Genomic DNA, 12,122 nt, shown 5'->3' with positions numbered 1-12,122 from the left:
GGATCATCTGTTTAGGGGCTTCTGGCCCAGAGAACCTTTGTCCTCTGGGGCAGTGCACCTTCCAGTGATTGCCTCAGCATAGTGGACATGGGCAAGGGGGCAGCTTGTTTCTCATTGGACAACTTTTTTTAAAGTGTCCTTGCAAAGCACACAGATAACAAGCCCTACCAGGTGATTGGCCTGCTCCATTTTCTGTCCTCTCTGAACCACCGAGGTTTGTCTGAGGGCCATGACTAAGGCTGTGGCCTTTCTCTGATCTCACTTTTCCTTTTCAGCCTGTTCCTTTTGGTCCCTATTACAGAACACCGAGGTTGCCAGGTTTAGTAATGCCTCCAGATTTTGTTCAGGGCCCAGGGCAAGCTTTTGGAGTTTTCTCCTGATTCCTGTGGCTAATTGGGTAATAAACTTATCTTTTAGGATCAGTTGACCCTCGAGGGAGTCAGGTGACAGGGGAGTATATTTTCTTAAGGCCTCCTGTAGCCACTCAAGGAAGGCAGAAGGATTTTCTTTGTTTCCCTGAGTTATGGTGGACATCATTGAATAATTCATGGGTTTTTTCCTAATTCTCCTTAGTCCTTCGAGAACGCAGGTCAATAGATGTTTGCAACTCCAGTCCCCATGATCTGAGTCAAGGTCCCAGTGGAGATCCATACTGGGGATGGCTTGCTGACTGGTAGGGAATTTGTCCCTCTCTTCGGCTGTCATTCTATCATGTACTTGACTAAGATACCAGGTATCTCCAAACTCTTGGGTTGCAGCTAAAGCTGCATTCTTTTCATTAAAGGCCAGGGTTTGATGTAACAATACCATGACATCTCTCCAAGTGAGGTCAAAGGTTTGTCCTAGACCCTATAGGACATCTATCTACCTAAGAGGATCATCTGAAAACTTCCCCAGGGTTGCCTTGATCTGCTTTAAATCGGAGAGGGAGAAGGGGACATGTACCTGGGTTGGGCCAAATTCCCCTCCCTCTGCAGCTTGAAGGGGACATAACCTATAGCCTGGGGGTTTTTGTGGTCCCTTGGAGATTTCCTTGCTTGTTTCCTTCTGGATGGGGGAGATTAGAGGAGGCTTATCATTAATAGGAAGGGGAGCTATAGGGAGGCTAGGATATGGGGGTAAGCAGAGAGGTCCTCCTGTGTGATGTAAATTGCAAGCTTTGCATAGTTGTAGATTCTCCTTCAATGAAAAGAAAGCTTGGACATAAGGTATTTGCCTTCCCTCTTACCGAAAAGGTCAAGCTGCAGGATAGTGTTGTGATTTATACTTCCCTCAGGTGGCCATTTTTCACCATCAGAGAGAGAATATTGGAGCCAGGCTGTAGTGCAGAAAAAAATGTGAGCCACCTCTTTTTCAGGGTTTGCGGGTCAAATTGGTCCCAATGGCTTAGGATGCATTTCAAGGGTGAGCCTGTTGATGTCTGAGTGTTTCCCATGTGAAAGGAAAAACCGCCAGCGATTTTGGTTTGTTTACTTACCCCCCCTCCCCAAGAACCTGCAACCGTCCCTGGACCCTGCTGATCGGAATAGTTGTGCTCACCAATGCAGCAGCAGAAACACTAGTTTTCCTCTTAGACCACAAGGAGGACTGAGGAAGGTCGGATTTAGTGGCCCTTACCGATGCATTCTCGAAAAACTGTTAGAGTCCTAGGTGTTCTCCTGTAAGTATTGGGACTTTGCCCCATCCTATAAAGGTGTTATGTCCCAAAAATGAAGTAGAGGGCCATACCCTGAGGGAGGGAAGGGATCTCCAGGGTTGGAAAAGTGATGCCTTTTGTCCTCACTTGAATAGGAAGGATGTCATTTCTGAAGCTCCCCATATCCTAGCCTCAGGAATAGCTTCTGTTAGGCCTGCTGGTATGAGGAAGGATCCTCAAAGGATAGTTGGTCTCCCACCCATTGGGGCTTTGGGCAAAAATTATGTCTTTCTGATTGGTGAGCCCAGGTGCCTAAAGAAGGGAACAAAGTCCTGAAGTTGGTACTAGAAATCATTCTTATAGGAGAAACTAGAAAAGCACCAGAGACAGGGAGTGGTTTTTAGAAGAGGGACTAGCCTCGGAGAAGAGAGGCAGGAGGAAGTTTGTTTGACAGGCATTAGGACCTAGGAGGCAAGGATCAGGATAGATAGGATAGATGAGTGAGCCTCACTTGGGTGACATGACTTTGAGAGTTCCGCTCATGGCTACAGGGTCAACCAACTTTTTGTCAGGACCCTTGAGCTGAATGACTTTCCTCTCTGTCGACCCTTGGCTCAGTCCAGAAGTACAGGAAAAGCGGAATCTGGTTCCAGGCAAACCAACGTTCCCAACTCCAAAGAGAAGGAGTTGTTAGAGAGCCCTTTCCCAGAAAGCCTGATACCCATGTCTTTAGTCCGGCGGCCATGTTAGTTGATTTTAACTGGCTGACAGGTGCCTGGTATTTAGCCCCTGAATTGCAAGGAAAAATAGGACAGAATAGCAAGCTACAGGGGTCTGATGGTACTTACTGCATGGCGATGTCCCATCTGGGTTGCCAAGGTGTGTCCCGAGTTGGTTCCTTCTAGTGGGTTCTTGGTCTCGCTGACTTCAAGAATGAAGCAGTGGACCTTTGTGGTGAGTGTTACAGCTCTTAAAGGTGGTGTGGACCCAAAGAGTGAGCAGCAGCAAGATTTATGGTGAAGAGCAAAAGAACAAAGCTTCCACAGCATGGAAGGGGACCCAAGCGGGTTGCTGCTGCTGGCTGAGGTGGCCAGCTTTTATTCCCTTATTTGTCCCCACCCATGTCTTGCTGATTGGTCCATTTTACAGAGCGCTGATTGGTCCATTTTTCAGAGTGCTGATTGGTGCGTTTACAATCCTTTAGCTAGACACAGAGCACTGATTGGTGTGTTTTTACAGAGTGTTGGTTGATGCACTTACAATCCTTTAGCTAGACACAGAGTGCTGATTGGTGCGTTTTTACAGAGTGCTGACTGAGGCATTTACAATCCTTTAGCTAGACACAGAGTGCTGATTGGTGCACTTACAATCCTTTAGCTAGACACACAGCGCTGATGGGTGTGTTTACAATCCTCTAGCTATACAGAAAAGTTCTCCAAGTCCCCACTCGACCCAGGAAGTCCAGCTGGCTTCACCTCTCAGTGTTATCTGGGTCTCATGGAAAGGCTAAAATTTAAAAGTTCCAGTGGGCAAATACATAAAGGAAATAAGTCTTAAAGAAATGAGAAAGATAGTATGTATGAAAGAAAAGGGAACATTAGAAAGAAATAGTAAATCATTTTAAAAGCAGACATAGAGTTTAAAGATTAAGTTAGAAAAATAGTAAGAAAGGCAAACAAGCTAGGAATAATCACTATATACAAAAATAAATTAAATTCTAAAATTAAAAGTGCATATGTGTGTGTGCATGTGTGATAATTATGAACCAATGCCCCCAAATAACAAGGTAATTGATGAAAAAAATTTTAATTTTTTTAATTGACAGATAGACGAAGAGCTTTTAAAAATAAGACTCTGTGGGCAATGAGAGAAAGAAGAACTAGAGATTAGTATGATTTCCTGAGCTTAATGTTTTTTACAGAGGCAAATAGGGGAATCTGATAGATTGGGACTTTTGTGAAATGTTGTTAAGCATGGAAAATTGAGGGGCAAAGAGTAGAAATGAGGAGGTCTCCACTTTTATTCAACTGCTCAAGGTCTGCTCTTTTTATAGTACTATGTACAAATAAATTGCATTGCCACATGTATGTAAACACACACATATATACACACCACACATACCATGTAATTTAAGAAAACAAAATGTACTTTTAAAACATTTTGTGAGGTGAAGAATGAACATTCTTTAGTCTCTGGGGAATGAGAGTTAAAAATTATTTTTCTACTTTTGACTTAAGAGACCCTTCACTCACACACAGATATTAATATATTTGTTTACATAATTTACATGTTTATATTTATTTATATGTCTATGCATCAAAACACACAAACTATATATCTATTATACATTATATATAATAATCTATTAATATGTATATGTGTAGATATATATACATATAATATATAATATATAGTCTATTATATATAATATGTAGGGAGGTAGATTATATTTCCTCAGAGTTTGATATGATCTGTTTACCATTAAACTGCAATCTGCCTGCAAAATTTTCATTTTTCCACATATTATGAAAGCACTGGTATTATAGTGATTAATAATGAGTTGTTTAGTATTTTCATTATAAAGATTATATTTGCTCTTTAATCAAGTCCAATCCAACTTCCATGACATCCTGTTGTTATATATATGTTAAAATTTGAGTCTAGCACAATATAATGATATAATAAGAATAGTGTATTGTAGTTTTATTTTATTACTAGTAATTATGCAGAATGATCAAAATGGTGACTATTGCAAATACTTGTTTTATTTTTTCAGATTTCGAGATCCATTGGAAAGTGATACTATTGTGGTTCATGCCATACTAAGTGACCACAAGATATCCTCTTACAGGCTGGTACAGCCCTCCAAGTACTCCAAATTCAAACGAGCTAGTCAATCAGAGAGAAAACCAAGCAAATTGGACAGGTTTGAAAAAGAGGGAACTGGAAGAAAGGACAGCCAGAGAGATGCAGGTAGCCTATGACAAGAAGGCTTTTAAATTCTTATTTACTAAGACGTCAAAAGTGAATTGTCTGTGGGCAGAACCATTGAACCTTCTTTGGTGGCTTGAGCTCAATCTCTTGTCCCTCTTCCTTCCATGATGGTTTTCTTTGGAGTAAATAATCAAGAGAGACAAAAGTGTGTGGTATAGCTGAGAATGAGAGGCCACATTTTTCCAACAAATGCTCCATGTCCACTTTCCTCTTTAACGTAGTTTGTAAGAAAACCTACGCTGGTCATGTGACTGAGAGTGGGTGAGAGGACTGGATGCTGCTGTTTTCTTACTTGCCACATCTAGCTATTCTTAAATCTAGGATTTCCCCAGATGCTAGGTTCTAGGCAGTGGTTTGTGTCAGATTCCTGGGCCCCATCCCAAAGTGTGGGGCTAAAACACTGCATTTCAGACTATTTTCCAAGAACATATGCTTTAAATAGAATGAGCAGAGAATAGAGGTATGAAAATAGTACCTCTGATCCCTGCAACCTGTTTCTTGTGCCTGCTCATAAGGTGACTGCAGATTAGTAGAAGAACAAGAATTCTGAAATGGCTTGGAGAGCCATTCAATAATAAATACAAGGTGCTGCTGCAACCTGGCTAGATCTAGGCTATTGACAATGATATAATACAAACATTAATATTGGTTTATCTTCTTCACTGGGAACTCTTTAATGTCTCCTTTTTGCTTCTAGGATAAATTCTGAAACCGCTGTCCTGATCTTAATCCTTCCACAATCTATCCCTATTCTATGTTTCCAGTAGTGCCTTCTCATACTGTTCAGCTTGCCTGTTTAGTCTTCTGTCCTGCCTGCTGCTCCCTAATTATATCTGACACTTCCACACCCAGGCTCCTGCTGGAGTGGCCTCTTCACTTCTCCCCTCTCTGAATTCTACCAATTCTTGGGGATGTAGCTTAAATTACACTTTTGTTTATAAAGCCTTCCCATGACCACCCAGGCCACATAAACTCTTCCTTCTTTATACCACCATATATTTGAAATATGAAGTATGATGAAATGGTTATTTATAATTATATAAGTATCTCATATTATTTAATTTTTCATGTCTATCTAAAGCTTGAGCACGAATAGAGTAATTACCCAATAGGAACTTGTTAGTAGACCAGGTGTGGTGGCTCACACTTGTAATCCCAGCACTTTGGGAGACCAAGGCGGTGGATCTCTTGAGGTCAGGAGTTCAAGACCAGCCTAGCCAACATGGTGAAACCCCATCCCTACTAAAAATACAATAATTAGCTGAGCACGGTGGCACATTCCCGTAGTCCCAGCTACTTACAAGGCTGTGGCGGGAGAATCACTTGAACGCCAGAGGCAGAGGTTGCAGTGAGCCAAGATTGCATCATTGCACTCTACTAAGTGACAAAGTGAGACTCTGTCTCAAAAAAAAAAAAAAAAAAAAAGAAAAAGAAAAAGAAAAGAAAAGAAACTCATTAGTTGATACAACCAATTTTTTTTTTTTTTTTGAGACAGAGTTTCTCTCTGTCTCCCAGGTTGGAGTGAAGTGGTCCAATCTTGGCTCACTGCAACCTCCGCCTCCCAGGTTCAAGCAATTCTGGTACTTCAGCCTCCTGAGTAACTGGGTTTATACCCAGCTAATTGTGTGTGTGTGTGTGTGTGTGTGTGTGTGTGTGTATTTTTAGAGAGATGGGGGTTTCACTGTGCCCAGGCTGGTCTTGAACTCCTGAGCTCAGGCAATCTGCCTACTTTGGCCTTCCAAAGTGATAAGATTATAGGAGTGAGCCACCAGGCCTGGCCATAAAGCCAATAATTTTTAAATTATTTATTTGACTGTGTTTCTGACAAGTTTTTTAGTTGGCTTCAGAGCACTTCAGTTGGTGTGTGCCACCTCAAATTGTATGTATCGAATTGGACTTACTTGATTTTTCTCCTTTTCCCTGCCATCATGTCACAAACACTCTTTCCCAACATATTAGTGGTCCACCATCATTTATCTTGTTCTCTAATTGTTTAACATATGTCTTATCTTGCCAACTTTTAATAAGGTTTTTAAAAGCAAAAAATGTGACTTAGATCTTTTTATTTTGGCATTCCACAGTACTTATTGTGGGGTTGAATTCATAGTAGTTGGTCAATAAATATATTTTTGGTTTTGTTTTGTTTTGTTTTGTATGAGACAGAGTCTCGCTCTGTTCCCCAGGCTGAAGTGCAGTGGCAAGATTTCAGCTTACTGCAACCTCTGCCTCCTGGGTTCAAGCAATTCTCCTGCTTCAGCCTCCCAAGTAGCTGAGAGTATAGGAACACACCACCATGGCTGGCTAATTTTTGTATTTTTAGTAGAGATCGGGTTTCACCACATTGCCCAGGCTAGTCTCAAACTCTTGACCTCTAGTGATCCACCTGCTTCAGCCTCCCAAAGTGCTGGGATTACAGGCGTGAGCCACCACACCTAGTGCTCAATAAATACTTTGATTTACGAATTCAATATATTCTCTGCGCTTTTTTTTTTTTTTTTTTTTAATGCAGCAGGTTAAAAACAGTATCTGAGAGTTTTGTTTTGTTTTTATGTCTCAAAAAGGCTGAAAAATGTTGATTCTCTGTATAGGTGGGAGCATTGCCATACAAGAAGAATCAATAATAGAAAAAGGGAAGAAATTTCGGCCTAAAACCCTAAGTGAAATTATGGTGGAAAATCAAATCGAGAAAACAAGAAAACTTATATTGAAAGCTGAAAGGGCACAACTAAAGATTCAACAGCGAAAAAAAGAATGGGAGGAACTGTGAGTTTTTTTAACCTAAACTCTTATCTTTTTAATATGTGAGTCCCAAAATAATATATCTTAAAAATCTTTATATTTATTGACATTGTTATCATTTAATTTCAAAAGTGAAAACAATAAAAACAGAGAAGGAAATATTATAAACAGGTCAACTGGATCTTTTAGGGTGGTGATACCTTGGTAGAACTTCTATAATCCTTAGAGTTTCCAGTCCAGGAATTCCATTTTGCTAATAATACTTATAGTCAGAATGATTTTTAAGAATTAAGAAATGCTTTTCTATCTCAAAATCATAAACATATTCTCCTGTATGTTCTTCTAACATCTTATAGTTTTGACTCTTACCTTTATCTTTAACCATCTGAAGTTAATTTCTTTCTTTTTTAAAGATATCTGGTATTGATATGGGAGTGCTGGGAAGGGAAAGGATTGGTCCTTTTAAATTATATGGAAGGGAGGAAGGGAAGTGCTGGGTAGAGAAAGGAGGGGTCCCTGGCTAGAGCTCCACCCCCACGGACCTAGGTGAGGACAGGCATTTCCTGCCCAAATGTTGCGTTTCCCAAGACCACCCTGGCCTGCCATGCCCCCATCCTGGGCCTGTTAAAACCTGAGACTATAGCAGGCAGACACAGGAGTGGCTGGACATCATAAGGGACACATTGGCAGACCACACAAGTAACTGGTCATCAAGAGCATGCTGACAGGCATCAACAGATGCCGGCAGGCCATTGACCAGTGGGACAAGGCAGAGTTTGGCGGGACAGTTGGGCTGGGGCTGCCGAGTGGCCCAAATCCAGGGAAAAACCATCTCCCTTCTGGTTCTTCCATTGGGGGAGAGCTACTTCCACTCAATAAAAATTTGCACTCATTCTCCAAGCCCACATGTGATCCAATTCTTCCAGTACACCAAGGCAAGAAACCCCGGGATACAGAAATCCATCTGTCTTTGTGATAAGGAAGGGAGTCCAATTGAGCTGGTTAACACAGGCTGCCTATAGACAACAAACTAAGAGAGCACCCTGTAACACATGCCGACTGGGGCTTTAGCTATAAACATTCACCCCTAGACACTGCCATGGGGTTGGAGCCCCACAGCCTGCCGGTCTATATGCTCCCCTAGAGGTTTGAGCAATGGGGTACTGAAGAAGCGAGCCACACCCCCATTGCACACCCTGCGAGGGGGACAAGGGAACCTTTCCCATTTCAACTGGAGACTCGTCTGGGATTGTGGAAGGTGAGTGTGAGTGAATGCCAAACTTTTGGGTCTGCCTCTCTTTCAAAACCCTGCCACCTTTCTCTTTCCTGCAGGTAAAAGGCTCTGTTTCTCTTCACTGAGTTTAAAAAACTCCACCCTAACTGGGAGGTCGAAACCCCTAGACTTTGTCTCTTTTCTGTCTTTGAAATGGCTCTTATCTCTTTTGTATAATGTTAGGAGTTTTGCTACAGGCTGTGGAAATGTTACTAAGCAAAATGAGCATTAAGCTCAGCCTCCAAAGGTGAAAATCAGACCAACTGTTCCTAGAGATGCCATGTATGTCTCCACTTTGACAGCTGCAGGCGTACATGGCTCAGGGCACCTCTCCTTACCCTTTTTCCTCCCAGCTTGGGCACCTGGGCATGCCCACAGCAGGCCAGGGTCGAGCCCAACAGTCATGAGCAAGGCAGGAGAAAGCTATGATGGTAACTGCAACCCCACAGGGCCAATGGACATGTGCTTCTCACCCACCACGCCAATGGAACCTCTCCTCCCCTGGCCAAGGAATTCAACCTAGTCTGAACTGGGGGAAAGATAGAAAGGCCCAGTTGTACTAAGCAAGGAGTTCTTCTCCCAGACTCTCTCCTCTTTTTGCCCCTTAACCTAAACTGTTTTTCTCTTTTATTCCTTATCTAAGTGAGAGGGCTCTCCCTAGCTCTGTTTCTGATAAGAAAGTTAACAGGAATGTCCCCTGCTGGCTGAGAACTGCAGATTTGGCAAGACACATTTGAGACACTCTAAATAGATACAAACAGCCTCTAAAATACTTTTTCAGTCCCAACCTTGATTCTAAGCTTCAGGCTGAGGCCCTAGAAAGAAAAACCTAGTCTGAGAGATCCAAAGCCAGGCAACAGGCACAATGTAAAGCAGGACCAATTCCTGCCGACTAAACCTCCCACCCCATGGAAGGAGACCATGCTTCATGGCATAAACAGACCCAGGGAACTCAGTTTTCCGACAGCAGGGAGAAATGGATGCGTAGGTGAGGGTGGTTAACTACTATTCTCCAGGTTTTCCCTGCTTCATGGGTACATACTGCAGTGGTACCTATGGCCAGCTCAGGGATAAGGGGTGGAAAGTGAAAGGAGGATGCTTGCTTTCTGTCTCCATCACACCCTGAGTTTTCACTGAAAGAAGGAAAGGAATGAGGGATGTCTCTATTCCCTGTCTTTCAGAATGGGCAACCAGTTCTCTTCACCACTCCCAGCTTATACTCCTCTGGAGTGTATCCTGAACCACTGGACTGTTTGACCCTCAGAATCTGGAGGAAAAACCCCTCATAGCCCTCTGCACAAGGGTTTGGCCAAATTGTGATTTACAGGAAGAATGGCTTGGCCTCAGGAAGGAACCATTCATTTTTATAACATTCAGCAGTTGGACTTTTTCTGTGGATGTGAGGACAGACGGTCTGAAGCCCCATATGTGCAGGCTTTCTATAACTTGCAAGGCAATCCAGACTTGCCAACAGTGTAGGATTGATCGAGCCCTCCTGTTGGCCATCTCAGGTTGTAAGGGGTAAGCCTAGGGAATTAAAGATATGACTCCCAGAGGCACCCCCAGCAGAGGAGTGAGCTCCCTCCAGCCTTGCTCCTCCAGATCCACCCCAACCTCCTTATCCAGCTTCAGCCCCTCACTTGCCCTCTCCTAGAAATCCTCATCCTAAACAAGCCCCAGTCTCACTCTTGCCCCTCCAACAGATACCCAGTGAATTTGGGCCCAGTAAGGCCAAGGTCCCCATCTCCCTACAGGACTTAATGCAAATTAAGAGAGATCTTGGCAACTTTGCAGATGACCCTGAGAGACTTTCCAGAATTTCACCCAAATGTTTGAATGCTCCTGGAGAGATGTTATGTTACTTTTCGATCAGACCCTGACAGACACTGAGAAGCAGTCTGCTCTGCAAGCAGCAGAGAGATTTGGGGATTAAAAAAAAAATCTGATATGAGGTAGTTTCACGTGACAAGCACGTTTTCATTGGTTTATTTGCCATCTATATATTTTTGGTGACATGGCCCTTTGTGTCTTTTTCTCACATATGAATAGGATTGTTCTCCCTTTTACTGTTGAGATTTTAGACTTCTTTTTATATTCTAGATACTAGTCCTGGATGTGTACTATATGCTAGTTGGATATATAGTTTACAAATATTTTATCTTAGTCTCTTAATCTGTAGCTTATCTTTTCATTCCCTTAACAGAGTTTGTTCTTTCTTTCTTTCTTTTTTTTTTTTTTTTTTTGAGACAGAATCTCATGTGTTGCCCAGGCTGGCGTGCAGTGGCACAATCTTGGCTCACTGCAAACTCCGTCTCCTGGGTTCAAATGATCCTCCTGCCTCAGCCTCCCAAGTAGCTGGGATTACAAACATGTGCCACCATGCCCCACTAACTTTTGCAATTTTTTTTAGTAGAGACAGGGTATCATCATGTTGTCCAGGCTGGTTTGGAACCCTTGACCTCAAGTGATCTACCTTCCCTGGCCTCCCAAAGTGCTGGGATTACAGGTGTGAACCACTGCACTTGGCCTCCCTTAACAGAGTTTGTCACAGAGCAACAGCTTTTAATTTAGTTGATGTTCAGTTTATCATTTTTCCTTATATAAATCTTGATTTTGATGTCAGGTCTAAGAACACTGCCTAGCCCTAGGTCCTAAATATTTTATCCTATTTTTGTTTAAACATTTTGTAGTTTTTCTTTTTATATTTAAGCTAATTTTTAAATAAGGTATCAGACTTAGGTTGAGATTTGTTTGTTTTTTTCTTACAGATGTCCAATTACTCTAGCATTTTTGCTGAAAAGACATTTCCTCCATTGAATTCCTTTTGCATCTTTGTCAGAAATCATTTGGACATATTTGTGTGGGTCTATTTCTGGGTTTACTTTCAAGTCTGTTGATCTATATATCTATCCTCTTACCAACACTACATTGTCTTGATTCATGTATCTATATAATAGATCTTGAAATCTGGTAGAGTGATTCCTCTCATTTTATTTTTCAAAATTATTTTAGACATTATAATTACTTTTCTTTCCATATAAATTTCAGAAAAATCTTGTTTATATGTATAGAAAATCTTGCCATAATTTCAAAAAGAATTATGTTAAAGCAGTGTATTAATTTGGAGATAATTTTTATCTTTATTGTGTTGAGTCTTCTAATCCATGGACATGGTATGACTTTCCATTTATTTAGATCTTTGATTTCTTTCATCAGTGTTTTGCTGTTTTCAGCATAAAAAGTTCTGTTCATGTTTTGTTAGATTTGCATGTAAGCATTTCTTTTTTGAGCAATTTTAAATACTATTGTGTTTTTAATATTGGTGTCTATGTGTTCACATTCACTGCTAGTATAGAAATACAATTGATTTTTGTATGTTTATCTAGTATCCTGTGACCTTTCTGAACTGTCTCAGTTGTAAGAGTTTTTTTGGTAGGTTTCTTGATATTTTATGTGTAGACAACCATGCCATTTGGAAAC

At 41.5% G+C, this 12,122-nt stretch overlaps 1 protein-coding gene across 6 annotated transcripts in view; it reads left to right on the top strand.

Moving 5' to 3' along the window:
• Window positions 1-12,122, top strand: part of CFAP44 (cilia and flagella associated protein 44) — a 149,226-nt gene that overhangs the window by 92,934 nt on the left and 44,170 nt on the right. For all 6 annotated transcript variants that reach the window (XR_004060088.1, XM_030941084.1, XM_030941082.1 and 3 more), the window contains 2 exons: window positions 4,413-4,609; window positions 7,219-7,393. Coding sequence is in view for 5 of the 6 variants with exons in the window: in XM_030941084.1 (XP_030796944.1) it covers window positions 4,413-4,609; window positions 7,219-7,393 (372 nt within the window). In the remaining variant the exon portion in view is untranslated. The remainder of the gene's footprint in view (window positions 1-4,412; window positions 4,610-7,218; window positions 7,394-12,122) is intronic.

This window comes from Rhinopithecus roxellana, chromosome 1 (assembly GCF_007565055.1).
Source record: "Rhinopithecus roxellana isolate Shanxi Qingling chromosome 1, ASM756505v1, whole genome shotgun sequence".
NCBI classification, from domain to species: Eukaryota; Metazoa; Chordata; class Mammalia; order Primates; family Cercopithecidae; genus Rhinopithecus; species Rhinopithecus roxellana.
Note: the sequence above shows the minus strand (reverse complement) of the source record. Positions and strands in the feature narration are given on the sequence as shown.